The sequence below is a fragment of the Xiphophorus maculatus genome, chromosome 4, assembly GCF_002775205.1.
Source record: "Xiphophorus maculatus strain JP 163 A chromosome 4, X_maculatus-5.0-male, whole genome shotgun sequence".
Classification (NCBI taxonomy): Eukaryota; Metazoa; Chordata; class Actinopteri; order Cyprinodontiformes; family Poeciliidae; genus Xiphophorus; species Xiphophorus maculatus.
The window spans coordinates 3467446-3481892 of NC_036446.1; the positions used below are offsets into that span (position 1 = coordinate 3467446).

The 14447-nt window shown below is 34.9% G+C and overlaps 2 protein-coding genes across 3 annotated transcripts in view; both read left to right on the top strand.

Annotated features, from left to right (window-relative positions):
- The first annotated feature begins 1314 nt into the window (after window positions 1-1314).
- ero1a (endoplasmic reticulum oxidoreductase 1 alpha) lies at window positions 1315-9633 on the top strand. The gene is made up of 15 exons (XM_023331929.1): window positions 1315-1710; window positions 2875-2994; window positions 3076-3159; window positions 4241-4282; window positions 4377-4456; window positions 4713-4786; window positions 5025-5145; window positions 6476-6531; window positions 7408-7434; window positions 7525-7617; window positions 7691-7937; window positions 8350-8419; window positions 8725-8811; window positions 8931-9067; window positions 9290-9633. The coding sequence occupies exons 1-15, from the start codon at window positions 1636-1638 to the stop codon at window positions 9348-9350; spliced, it is 1374 nt and encodes a 457-aa protein (XP_023187697.1). The 5' UTR covers window positions 1315-1635; the 3' UTR covers window positions 9351-9633.
- A 1461-nt stretch (window positions 9634-11094) lies between these two features.
- Window positions 11095-14447, top strand: part of pacsin3 (protein kinase C and casein kinase substrate in neurons 3) — a 30667-nt gene continuing 27314 nt past the window's right edge. For both annotated transcript variants that reach the window (XM_023332145.1, XM_023332144.1), the window contains exon 1: window positions 11095-11502. The gene's annotated coding sequence lies outside the window, so the exon portion shown is untranslated. The remainder of the gene's footprint in view (window positions 11503-14447) is intronic.

Sequence of the window (14447 nt, forward strand, 5' to 3'; positions counted from 1 at the left end):
GACCTCATAATCAAATTTTCATCAACTTAAAAAATTTCTAAATTCGTCCGAATAAGTATTAAATTGGTATACTTTCTAGTACACCACAAGGACACGGCCGTCGTATAATTGCTATATTCTAAGATACCTAATAAAATGAGCTTAACGGTGCCACTTTTTGCGAAGGATTATCAAGACTTTTGTCTTATATCGCCCCCGCGTGGCTGATTTGTGACATTACATTATGAAGAAGGAACACTTTGACGAAACTGCTAATTAGTTTTTATAAATTAGATTTTTTGTGAGAACCACCGACTGGAACCTGAAATAGTTTATATGTGTAATCAAAGAATAAGTAATCAATTATCTGCTTAGGCTGCTGAATTAGTAGCTAATTATTAGCATTAATCTGGGTACATTTAATTAGTGATTTAATGATTATTTATTATTTTAATTGTGTCACTTTCACCCTTCCTATTTTTAAGGGAAAAAAACATATTATTTTCTTTCCATTTTATAAATATGCATATGTATGTAGAGTACTAATCCTGCCATAATACAGAATAAAAACATAAATAAGTAAATAAGCGTACAAGTAAATGCAAAAAATACAGTATTTCATCCACATCTATTTGCTTTATTATTTAATCATCTTTGTAATAATTATTTATTTATTTAATACTTTTTTCTGTTTTATTCTTCCTTTGTATTTTTTTCACTTCAATTTCTTCTCAATAATTCCTGCCACAAGATATATATATATATATATATATATATATATATATATATATATATATATATATATATATATATATATATATATATATATAGATATATAGATATCTATATATATAGATATCTATAGATATATATATATATAGATATCTATATATATCTATATATATATAGATATCTATATCTGTATAGATATATATATATAGATATATATATATATATATATCTCTATATATATAGATATAGATATATAGATATCTATATATCTATATCTATATCTATAGATATATATTATTTTATTTATTTATTTATTTATTTTTTTACATTTTTTCCCAGGTTCTTGATCATTTATAAAACAATTTCTTTAGACATCTCCAAAACTGTACCTCTGACACTTGAGCTTCAATGCAATTATTTACTGGCTTACTTCTTAAAACGTGATAAAAAGTTTTAAAATAATGGTAGGATTATCAAAAGTTAACTTTTGATAAATCCAACGGTAAAATACATCTGTCCTCTATCGCCCCCGTGTGGCTGATTTAGGGGAATTGCACCATGGATAAGTGACAGAATTTGACGAAACTGCCGATCCGTTTTTAAATACACTATTAACGGATCTTCTGTGAGAACCATGGGCCGCGTTTGTTTCACCAAAACCTTATTTTTCCTCAACAGTCGTTGACAGTGGAGACAGATGTGAGTCAAACAAGCGCGGCAGCCGGACGTCACGTACGGCACGTAGCGGATTGGAAATGAGGAAACATCAGGAAATGACACTTCACATGCGATCACCGCCTCCTCGCAGCTGCAACTGCCGAAGCGGTTTTTCCCCTAGTTTCTAACAAAACACGAAGCCTGAAAGCAGCTTCAGATTAGCTGTAGTAAATAATAAGGTGAGAGCAAAAGCCCAGACAGATCTTGATGGAGTCGATGGTCTTCCTCCTTCTCTTCCTCCTCCAGGTGTCCAGATCTGCACACGGCAGGTGTTTCTGTCAGGTGAGCGATGTCCTGCCTCATTTTAACCCGGATGGTATTTATTATTAGAATTTTTGGCAGTTATGGGTAACTTGGTAATTTAATTCGTCAACAGTGGATAATAACCTTTAAATCCAGACGGTATTTGTGTTCATAACACCATAAACAGAAAATGTAGAATGTTATTCCTAATCCACGTAAACTTTAAAGTAAAAAATTACTTTCTTTTCACACTATGAACGCTGTATCCATCTTGTGCTGCCATGTGTAAGAGTTGCTGATAATATTCAACACCTTGACGTGATTAAACGCAGGCGCGTTGCTAGCTATTTGGGTGCCCTGCCCGTAACACTAATGCTTTTTGGGGGCATCAAAAAGCCCCCAAATGCAACAAAATGCATTTTCTTTGCATTTCCTTTTATTTAGAGGTGGAAAATAGACACTCCTCTTGTCCATAAGGGCTTGATTAACATTTAAAAGTTGTGTTTATTGTTTTTAATGCTTTTATTGTCATTGAGATTTACATATAATGTTTGTTATAAATAAATATGTGTTACTATAATAACTAAGGCTCTCAAGAAAACGAATAACAGACATTTAATTAAATGTAACAATGTGATACATAAGTAGGACTCATTCTATAAACTGCTGTTAGAATGAGACTTGATCTTTTCACATGTTGTACTGTTTTATTCCAACCCCTAAAAACAACAACAAAAACAAAACGTTTACAAAGACAACTGACCCATATAATCACAAGATGTTGTTTTCCTGGGGAAGATTAATTAATTGGATGTTATTAAAACTTAAGAAAATTCTTACGTTAAATCCTTATTTTAGATTAACGCGCTGCTGTTTAGTGTAGATCATTTAGTGTAGAAAGCTGAAGATGGGATTATTTCTCATGTCTTTGTTGCTTTTGTATTCATAATTTTTCAGGATCACAGCAGTATATTGTTGCTTCAGTAATAACTGCATGGAAAATTATGATTTTTTTTTCTGTCTACAACAGTAAAATAATTTCAGTGAGGCATCCTGTCCATACAGGCCATTTAAATCTTATGTTAAAGTGGCACTTATTCAACAATCAGGCTCCTAGTTTCTTTCTGAGAGACAGACATTCAGTTTTTTAGACGTAACTGAGAAATTTATGAGTCAAATAAGAAAAAAAATTTTTTTCCCCAGGTCACAGGTGAACTGGACGACTGTACATGCGACGTCGAAACCATTGACAGTTTCAACAACGAGCAGATTTTCCCCAAACTTCAACCTCTCCTGGAGTCCCACTACTTCAGGTTCTACAAGGTAATGCAGACGGACTCGTAATTCACAGATTATCGGATTAAATAATCTGTTTCTAAGCGTGTCTGGTGACCTGTTTTCCAGGTGAATCTGAACAAACCGTGTCCTTTCTGGACGGCGGACAGCCACTGTGGTCTGAGAGACTGCGCTGTGAAGCCTTGCTCACCTGTAAGTCTCACCTGGATCAGCTAATGCAAACTGTTTTTCTTCTGTCTTTCCTACAGATTCAGCTGAAGGACAATTGTCTTTGTGACAAACTGCTTGGAAGATAATGTTTGAAGTTTTCAGCTTCTTGTTGACGTCACAGAATTTTTACTCTTAAAAGTGTGAAACTTAGTTTTACTGTTAGGGTAGTTAGTATTTGATTTTGTGAGGTTTTGACTGAATGAAGTGATTGAATTACGACCAAAAAACAAAGTTTTGAAATACTTTGAAACGTTGCTTTTGTTACTATCTGCAATAAATGCAAAGGGAACAAGGTCTTCTTCATAGCAATGAAACAAGTTTATGAAAATCTAGACTTGTATCTTTTAGAAAATTCAAAAACAAAGTCTGTCAACTCAAACATTGCTTCAGAATCAGTTTTCTTCATTTCCATGTGAGGAAACTTGGCTTAACTTGGTGAAGTACATTAGAAAAGAAAGGGTCCGAATGCTCAGCCGTGGGGTTTCCCAATTCATTCAAATTATTATACAAGTTCAGGGCAGTTTTATAATGCCATCCATCATTCTTATTTTGTATATTTAAAGCCAGAGCTAGGGCACTTTGCATGCTGTGATAAAGTTTCAAAAAGTTTTAAAATTGAATAGAATCAGTAGTTTTCTTGACATTAAGAAATTTGGCTGTAAGAGATAATAAATACACAAAGAAGAGGACCGAGTGATCAGCCTTGGAGTATCCCAATTGATTCAAATTAGAGTTTCAGAGCAGTTTCCTGTCATTATAATACCTTCCATCATTCTATTTTGTTTATTTGAAGCTCTGGAGAAAGTAGTTTAGTTCATTGCTTAAACTTTAAAAATGGATTTTCACACCAAAAGTCTCTACGAATCACGTTCATAGAGGCAAAAATAAAGTTTTCCTCTAAAACATGGACACAAACTTTACTGAAAATGGAGTTTCTACTATCAGACTGATTAAAACTTTAACTTGCCTCAGTTATCCTCTCCTAGATACTAATCACTTTTTAAAATAACTGAAAGTGGAAAATATTTGACTTGAACTTTGGAAAATCTGTATTTGTTTCCAGAACGAAGTTCCAGAGGGAATCCGATCCGTTCCACACGACAAGGTGAGAGAGTTTAAAGTCAATACACTTCATATATCACAAAACTGATGGAAGTTACTTTTTAAAAATAAATAATAAATGTTCTTTTTATTGTTAGTATTCTGCAGAGGCGAACCAGCAGCCGCTGACTGAATGTGAGAAGGAGAAACATCTGGGAGCTGTGGATGTTTCTCTGAGGTGAGTCAGAACCAATTCGACTCTTTCTGTTATGGATGAAGAAGTTTTATGTTATGTTTTATTTCATTATTATATTTACAGTCATTTTTATAACTTGTCAAGGAATTTGTTTATGTGGCACAGCACAACAAATGGTGACATTTATGTTTGAGCTACATTGTCCAGTTTTAAATAAAGTTTCTATTTATTACTATGATGATGATAATGAGGATTATTTCTTTTTATTTATTATTATAACCTCTGCTTTTGTTTTCAGTGAGAAGACAAGAGAAGCTTTATTGGATTGGCGCAAACACGACGACGAGGCCGAGCGTTTCTGTGTTGTTGACGGTACAGAAATAAATAAATGCCCATATAATAATAATAATGGTAACAATAAAGGACTATATTTTATACAAATTGATTTATAATGCAGAAAATACAAGACAAATGATTATCTACTGTAAGTAAGTGGGAATAAAGCAGACTGTTTGCAGAAGTTTTGCTCTCTTCGTGTTGCTGAAATGGCCTGACTCACAGATGGATGACAGTTTGTGACCGTTTGTGACTAACTGTTGTCGTTTCCCAGACGAGGAGTCACCGGACTCCCAGTACGTCGACCTGCTGCTGAACCCGGAGCGTTACACAGGCTACAAAGGTCCGGAGGCATGGCAGATCTGGAACAGCATCTACGAGGAGAACTGCTTCAAGTAAGCCGTAACGCAAAATTAAACGGCTGAGAAAATATTCTAGATCAGGCATCTGCAACCTTTACCAGAGTTATAATAAGGACAGGTTTTTCATTGCACTTTTATTTTGTTTAGACTTTTTGTATAATTAAATTAGTTTTAGTTTTTAGAGTGTGTTAGCTGGTTTTTATTAGTTGAATATTTAGTTCTTATTAGTTAGTAGTTTTAGTTTTGTCTTGCTTTGGTTAATTTTAGGTGCATTTGGGTAATGAATACTAAACAGAAGATTTTCAAAAAATTTATTAAATTATTGTTGAACAACAAACGGCTCTGGCTTTTTATCCCAACTTTTGTCGTTGCCATTTTGCGGACTAGCGTAGCGTAGCGCAGTGCAGCCGTCAGGGGAATTATAGCGTGCCGTAATTTGCGACAGTCGACGTAAACTGCTTGTTGGGGGGGAAAAAATAATAGTTTCACATCAGTTTGAAAGGCTAATAAGTAGATTAATAATCATGAAAACAAAGATTATCATACACATAATTTCAGTATGTTTTTTGTTAGTTTTATAAATGCATGATATAGTTTCAGTTAGTTACAGTTTTCTCCATTATTATTTAAGTTATTTCATGAACATTTTATCTATTAAAAAATATTATTATTAAATAAATTCGTTATTTATTATCTGTTAAATTGTTTTAAAATTTATTTTAAAATGTATTTTTTAATTTTAAGTTGAATTAATGTTTCTATGTATTTCATTTTATAAAAATGTACTATTTGTTATTTCTTTTTACTTAATAACTTTATTTCTATTCCCAAATAAAACTTGTCCAGAGCTGCAAATGCTACACAACTTTTTGAAATAAGACAACTTATAAGTAACTTATAATAAAAATACGCTGTAGGAAATTTGTTGACCACAATTTTATATTTATTTTTAGGATTAAAAATTAAGATAAAAATAAAATATGCCAAAAAGTAGATGGATCGTTCTTTTCTGAGACATAAAATTATGTAAAAAAAAAACAAAATTTTTCTTACACAATCAAACAAATATATTTTTTCTTGTTCTAATGACAAGAAAATCAAATCTAAAAACATATGATGAATAATTTTAGTGCAATTCTTGGTGGGTGAAAATTCAATGCAAATATTGCACAAATAAAATAAACAATTTAATTTTAAAAATATTAGTTATTTTTAAATTTAAGCCAAACTCATGCAGGTGCATTGTGGCAGAGCCAGAGCGGCAGGTTGCAGACACCTGGTTCTTTGGATCACTTGGATCAAAGTTAAGAAGCTTCATCATGAAGCACCATTCAGTGTTTCTATGTTTTTTTTTTCATTACAGGCCGTTTACCGTCAAGCGACCGCTCATGCCTTTTCAGAGCAGCTCAGGAAGTGAAGGTAAGCTGTTTTTTTATGCTTTTATTTGGTCCTAACTGCTTCTAAAAACAGCCCAAGTGCTTAAGAAAACCACGCAGCTGTGTTTGGCAATAAGTTAATGATTTGTTGTGTCTGGAAAATGAGTCCTTTCAAAAACTTCCAGAATATGACGTCACAAACCAGCAGGAACTGCCCTGTTACCTAGCAACCCCAACAGAACTCTGCCCATTACCTAGCAACCCAAGCTGAGCTCCAGCATGTTTGTTAGCTGGTTTTAGAATAGAATAGTCCTTTATTAATCCCACAGTGGGAAAATTCACTTGTTATAGCAGCACAGTAATAAAATACACCCCATTGAATACATATACAAAAAAAATTATATATATATATATACAGTATATATATATATATATATAAACAAACGTATTTTAAGTACTTATGAATTAAATAAAATGAGCTCATTTACCGCTAAATGTGATGTACAATGGCTGCTGGAAGAGACAAGTGTTTTGCTGTTGACTTACCTTCCAGAAACCACTTGCTGCATTCTTGTTCGTTGTGCAGGAGGCTCCACTTCTGCTTTTCAATGATGTCCAGTTGTATAACCGCATATCTGTTTGCAGCCATTTTCACGTGGGAGTGTAAATGTACAGTGGGGTGGGGGCGTGGCCAGTAGCACCTTATTGGGATTTAAAATGACAGAGACCCTAAATCAGCTCGTTCTGAAAGGAGCTAAAATAGGCAGAAATTGTCAGTATCTAAGAATAATTTAGTGCACAAAATGCAGTAAGCGTGTTTTGTATGTCCAATAGACCTATCCTAACATGTTCAAGGAAGCATAATAGGTCACTGATAAGCTTTGTTGTTGGAGTTCTCACAATCTGGTATCCTTCACAGCGCGGACCTTCTACAGCTGGCTGGAAGGTAAGTTTTGTTTCCACCTGACCTGGAACAGCATGAGATGTTCTGGAGTGTTTTCCAGTTTCTTTATTGTTGGTTTGTTTCCTGTCTCAGGTCAGTGTGTGGAGAAGCGAGCTTTCTACCGCCTGATATCTGGTCTCCACGCCAGCATCAACGTTCATCTGAGCGCACGGTACCTCCTGGATGGTGAGACATGCTAACTTTTCTGGATTTCCATGTTCGTGATGTTTTTTTTAACCCTCCTCTTCTTTCTCTTCAGACACTTGGTTTCAGAGGAAGTGGGGTCACAATGTGTCTGAGTTCAGGCAGCGCTTTGACTCTGATCTGACGGCCGGCGAAGGCCCCAAGAGGCTCCGCAACCTCTACTTCCTGTACCTGATAGAGCTGAGAGCGTTGGCCAAAGTTCTGCCGTTCTTCAATCAGCCGTCCTTCCGGTTGTACACGGGTCGACCAGAGGAGGACACGAAACACAAAGAGCTGCTTCTAGAGATCCTAAATCTGGCCAGGTCAGTCTACAGTTAACCGGTTTAATAATAATTGTTGATTAATGGTTTATTAGTCCAAAATTAGCTCCAACCGATTAACTAATAACGTCCATTTAGACCTTTTTTCAATGTTGTAGTTTGGCCGCTATCCAGCAGAGGGCGCCGTTGAATATTTGGGTCAGACCTTATAAGTTCTGACCCAAACAATCAACCATGGATGGATGCTTCTACACTGAAAAATCTCAATTTTTGATTGTTTGATTGAATTTTACCGCTTTAACATGAAATCTCAGGTGAAACTGAATCAGTGTGAGTCCTACAGCCTCACGTTTGTACTTTCTCTGTAGATCAGAAGCAACATTGAGACATTATTGAGCATTATGACTTTTTTTTTTTGTTGCAGCGATTATTTTGTTCTCGTTTATTCTTCCAGGTCTTTTCCTCTGCACTTTGATGAGACTTCTCTGTTTGCTGGAGATGAAAAAGAAGCAGCACAACTGAAGGTGAGAAACAATTAAACTTGTCAGTGCCGTTTTATACTCCTGAGAACATAAGAGGTTTTTTAAATTTCTTGTATGTGGAAAATGTGTTGGAAAATAATCCATAAAACATCACATTGTATCAGAAGCGTTTGTGCTGACCAGCAGAGGGAGCTCTTTGTACGACGTTATGGGAGACAAAAATACTGCAATTCCAACACAATCAGTTGTGCATATGTTTTAATACTTGTAATTTTTTTTTCTTTAAATGTTGCTGTAAATGAATCTATTTAATTGTTGACCTTGTGAATTTTCACTTTTTCCACCAGGAGGACATCAGGCTGGCGTTTCTCAACATCTCCAGGATCATGGACTGCGTCGGCTGCTTTAAATGTCGTGTCTGGGGAAAAGTACAGGTGTGCTTGTGCTTAAAAAGTGTACATTTCATTTTAAAATGCTCAATGAGAACTTCAGTGACCAAAGGATCTATTATAGTTATTTTTTTTGTTTTGCTCTGTGTCTCTCTCTCGGCCAGACTCAGGGATTAGGTACGGCTCTGAAGATCCTGTTTTCAGAGCGACAGATTGAAGCGCTGCCCCAGTCCAGAGAGCAACGACCCAGTTTCCAGCTCAGCCGGCAGGAAGTCGTCTCTCTCCTCAACGCCTTTGGAAGGTGGGAATCTGTCCAAAAAACAGATGCATGGTTGTTTTTTTTTTTTTTTTATGACTTTGTTTATCGAAACAGTTGAGACACAAATGAATCAACAAAAATGTGCGTAAAGTGAATTTTGCATAATGGGTCCCCTTTAAATGCGCTTTTCCAGAAAGTTCTTGAAACGTAAAACTAAATTGGTTTCTTCACACTTCTTTATAAATGTTTGTAAAACGTTCTCAGGATTTCCACGAGCATCAGAGAGCTGAAGACCTTCAGATCGCTGCTGGCAGAGGAGCGATGATGACGAGGAGGATTTTTTTTTAGGCCCTGATCTACAAACTACAATATGGCTGCCCATTTTAATCCAGCTGTAGTGACTGTTACCAAAGTCTGTGATGAGGAAGACTCAGCTGTTATTAACTGGAGATATTTTCCTGTAAAAATGGCTTTTTTATGTTGAATTTAAATAAAATTTGAGATTTATGTGAGATTTAAATGATCTTTAAGTTAACTTGTGTGAAATAAAAGTTGCAGATCTTTAGTGAGAATGAAGAATATTGTTAAAATGACTATGCAATAATAAAATCTCCTTATATTAAAGTCAATGTTGTCTGATTTAAAGGAAAGTCTAATAATGGTTTTGCTCTGTGGGTGGCGCTGTTGTTCAAGAAACTAAACCAACGACATCTTTTTAAAGTAATGGTTAAAAAACGACTGACTAATACATTTTCCTTAATATTAACAACATTTTCACAGCTAAAGATGTCAAGTTTTAATTTTATTTAAGATTTTGAGTAGGTTTTATTGTCCTTTACTTTCTGCGGATCCATTTTGGATATTTATAAACAGAATATAAAACAAAATTATCTTTTTTTGGTCAACCAAAAATGTTCACTAACAACTGATGAAATCTGAAAGTTGAAATCTTCAACTTTCAGAAGAAGTTGAAGATTTCTTCAACTTTCTTCAACTTCAACTTTCAGATTTTTTTTCTTTTAGTTTTTGCTGTTGATCAACACCTAATCTTGAGATGGTTTCTGACTATGAAGAAATTTGGGAAAAGTGATGATATAATTGCTTCAAAACACACTTTCAAACACATTATGTCATGTTTATAAATGCAGAACTAAATCTTAAAAATTATGGAAGAAATTTTGAGGGGTTTCAAAAATTTCTTCCAGAAAACCCAACATGTTAGCTAAACTTCTGTTAGCTCTGTTAGAGAACAAGAGATTCTGAAAAGGTTTAGTCACCTGTTGCTATGGAAACTCCCGCCTTTTCTGCCTAATTTGTATTTGTATTTTTGTGTCAGGAGAAATGCCAGACTAAAAATCAAAAAAGAAGAAATGAACCTATGCAGGCTATAAATCCAGTATAATTTTTGTAGTTTCAAACAATACACTGCAATAAATATTTTCTGTATTTTTCAGAGACTGTGTCACTATCGTATTGGATTGCATTTATAGTTGAGACTGAACACTTGTACGGAGTTAAATTGGGGCCATAAAGGTTTTTGAAAAGAAAAAAAACTTGAATCTGAAAAGTAGTTTTGAAGTTTTTTCCTAGTTTCAAATCTTTGCTTTCAAAAATGTTTTTCAGTCTCAATTATTTTCAGTTTCAACATTTTGTTTGGTTAATTTTTATTTCTGTCAAAACATTTTTGCAGATTTTTTTTTCGGTTTGAAATCTTTTTTTCAGTTTCAAATCTTTTTCTTTCGATTTCAAAATCATTTTTCTGTTTCATAACTATTCTTTTATCTTTTGAACAAACTTTATTGTCCCAATTTAGCTCCATACACATGGAAATGAAATGACAATGGTTTGATTGCACTTGAATTAGTTATTTGGAAATTAATCGTTTCCATTGAGATTATATTTTTGTGAAGTGAAACTTTATTATAACAAACATTTTTGTCCCTCTGTAATTCCAAACAAAGCTCAGAGAAGTGAAAATTCCTACGGTCCTGTAAGGCAGCATTAAGCCCTGCAGCAGTCAGTGAAGGGTTAAGCTCTGTAATAGGATGAATGGATATTGTGGTGAGCAGCATCTGATTACAGAAACGCCAGCAGGCTCAGAGGGGAAAGACGCTCAGTATCAGCAGGAGAAGCAACATTTAATTCCCCCTGTGACGAAAACAAACTTCTTTTACTCTTTTATCTCCGTAGAAACCACAAAATTGGACTTTTTTTCTTTTTTAAACCGGTTGGGAAGAGGAAAACTCCGCAGTTTTGTCGCCGGATGAGGAGGTTTGAGGTCGGCATAAATGGCTGAAGGGGGCCGACTGTCGACGGAGTAAAACCTGCAGGATGTCGCAGTTTGTGGAGGTGTGAATTGAGAAGCCAGGCGGCGCTTTTAGGCGAATATCGACGTTTTGCGGCTAAATAAGAAGCGTTTGAGGCTGCTGGAGGATTCAGTTTGGTTTGGTTTGTTCCGCCAGCGCGGAGTTAAACAGGTAAGCCTTCTCACCTGGATATCTGCATATAGCTTTTCCCCTCATTGCGTCTCTTGTGTTTTAGTTTTGAGTCTGAAAGTTAGAAAATCTCAAAACTAAACCTTTCAGGAAGTCAAACGTTAAAGCTGCCAGTATGACTCTGATAGAAAGCTGTTCAGACTCTTTCTGGATGCAGTTTATTACTTATAAAACATGCCAAGATCCGCATTTCTGTTTGTTTTTTGCTTTTTTAAAACATAAAAACATGAATCAATGTGTCTAAATGACCCGAAAATGTGTCCACGTTCTGATGACATCACATAAGGTAGATTATCAAGCTCTTTGGTAGTTTGCGCTTTTTTCATCATTATCACGTTTTTTTAAATAAAATATTTACTTTTAATGGTTTTAACTGTGTTTTGTTCATCTCCAGCAAACAGATTAACAGATTTTAAATCAGTTTCTAACTGATTTAAAGTAAGAAAGGGGAAAGTAAGAAATAAGTTAATTTCAGGTCCATTCTTGTCTCTTGTGATGTCATCAACTTAAATTACCACAAAGCAGAGTAAGAAGTTTTGGTTTTTTTCTTCAGGGTGGGTCAGAAGCACCTGGATATTTTTTGTGGAAGGAAAAAAAACAATCCCAACTCAACATGGACCAAATTTAAAATGGGTTTTGGTTGAACTTTGACTTTGAGGTCCAACAAAACCAAAGAAAAAAAAAACTTTATTCTGATTTAATCAACTCTAAAAACTCTGATTTGATAACTGAGCACACAGCTGAAAGCCCTAATTTGAAATTATTTAATATTTAGCATGTTTCATTGTATTTCCTCTTACTTTAAACATACAGTTTTAAGTTTCTACCTCTAAACTGAGTCCAGCAGGTTTTTGCTGTGGCTGTTTAGTCATTTACGCTTTTTTAATGTAGTTTTTACATAGAAAAGAACAGAATCTGCACATTAGTTGGACACATGCAACTTCTGGTAATTATTTGCTGTTTCAGATTTTTGCAAGGATTGATGCATTTCCAGAAGAAGAGCTCTGCTTGATTTATGTTTTTAATCTGCAAATTTGATTAGACTTCCATCTTAACACTAATTTAGCTTTTAAATTGCCGATGTAAAGGTTATTTCACTTTGCACAAGTTTTCATTTGGTTGTTTTGTGTCACACATGAACTCCACTAAATTAGCTTTGATTCAAAACTTTTGTGCATCCAAAACAAAAACTTTCATTCAAATGTGGTGCAAACTTTGACAGGAACTTCCCTTTAAGTATTTTTATTTAAGTTCTAGTTGTTTGTTGTATACAAAAAACACATTCAGCAACAAATATTCAGTTTAAAATATAAATTAGGGCATCAAATAACTATCTAAGTAATCGATTATTCTCACGTTTAATCAGATTAAAAAATGGCCCATTTTGCTGTTTCATTTATCCACGTAAGTCTTTTTTATCCAGCAAAATTGCTTTTAAAAATGAAAATAACTCATTTCCTGAATGCAATGACATAACATTGCTTTCATGGATGCTTGAGCATTCAAACCAAAATATGCATCTGCAATAAATTTTTCAGAAGATTTTGTCTCGCATAGGAATGCAAACTCCTAAATCAAATTAAATATCGTTTTTGCATCCAAAGCAGAAGTTTCATTCAGATGTGGTGAAAGTTTTGACAGTAACGTCCCTTTAACCATTTTTATTTAACCTCTAGTTCTTGCTTATAGACAAAAAACACATGTGGCAATAAATATTCAGGTTGGAGCTTGTTTTTTTGGGTTTTTTTAAGTTTACGGATCGATGGTCGTCTCTTCAGGCGGCGGCAGAAGTCGCCCAGTCAGCATTTATGTGACAGAGGAGAATCAATATGGCGGATCGCTCTGTAGCTTCAGACGCAGCCGTCAATACTCTGGGCAACTGGAGCGGGTTCAACTGATGCAATGCAGATTTACAAAGATACTGATGGGCTTTATGTGAGTTATTAATCTGTAGGCAGATGAATTCAAATGAAATCTAAACATTGATAAATCTCTGTCTGCCAGCGCTCTCTGCTGTGTTACAGAACAAAAAGAGGAGCAACTCCAACCCTGGGAGCTCCAGATTTATTTTTGGGTGGTTGATGGGAGCAAAGAGGCTCAGCGAACCTCCTGAAATTAAAAACAATGAGCTAAAAAACCCTGGAAGGCTTTGTGCCACCACAGATCTTTTTAAATCTCCCTGAGGGATTTATTCTGCTGACGGCTGGAGAAAGGCTTTCTGTGTTTGTTGTTGTTCTACATCGTGATCTGTGTCCTTTAACAGTTACTTCATTTGCCACAGTTATGAAGCTAACTGAGAAAACGGGTTAAAGATCAACTTAACATGGTTTTTGTATAGATTTAAAACAGGGGTGTCCGCATTTTTTGCCACGTGGGCCAAAATTGTTGAGTAGCTGCTGAAAAACCCAAAACCCCAACCTAAAATCAAATCCTAAACTTGAACGGGATTTTTTACAACAGATGGAAAAAAGCAGTACATTTCTGCCAAAAACTCAGAAATTTTGTGATTAATGTCAGAAATTTTCTAGAAAATTTTAGTAATTTGAAATTCAGAAATTTTCAAGAATTTCTGGCAGTAATTTCAAAATCTCAACTTTTTCTTTTTCCCTTGCAAATGTTTAACTTTAGGAGCTCAGATATTTCCTCGTTTTTTGGCTGAAATCTAAATTTTTAAGGCCCTGACTCGCCGCAGTAGATGCTGTAATAAATCCTTCAGTTTCTTTTGGACTGAAAATTATGTTGGTAATCATTCATCTGCATCAACGGGACAAATGTTTATCATTTTTGCATTGCAGTTGGGACCGCACAAAAGCAATCCATGGGCCACAACTGGCCCCTGAACCGCACTGTGGACACCCCTGATTTAGGCTTCATTTTAAATCCAAACATGAACTTATTCAGTACGAACATTTAACAGGTTTTATCAG

Coding starts and splice junctions, on each gene's coding strand:
- ero1a (XM_023331929.1), top strand. CDS start 1,636: ATGGAGTCGATGGTCTTCCTCCTTCTCTTCCTCCTCCAGGTGTCCAGA. Junction 1,711..2,874: donor ACGGCAGGTGTTTCTGTCAG/GTGAGCGATGTC, acceptor TTTTTTCCCCAG/GTCACAGGTGAACTGGACGA. Junction 8,420..8,724: donor AAGAAGCAGCACAACTGAAG/GTGAGAAACAAT, acceptor TTTTTCCACCAG/GAGGACATCAGGCTGGCGTT.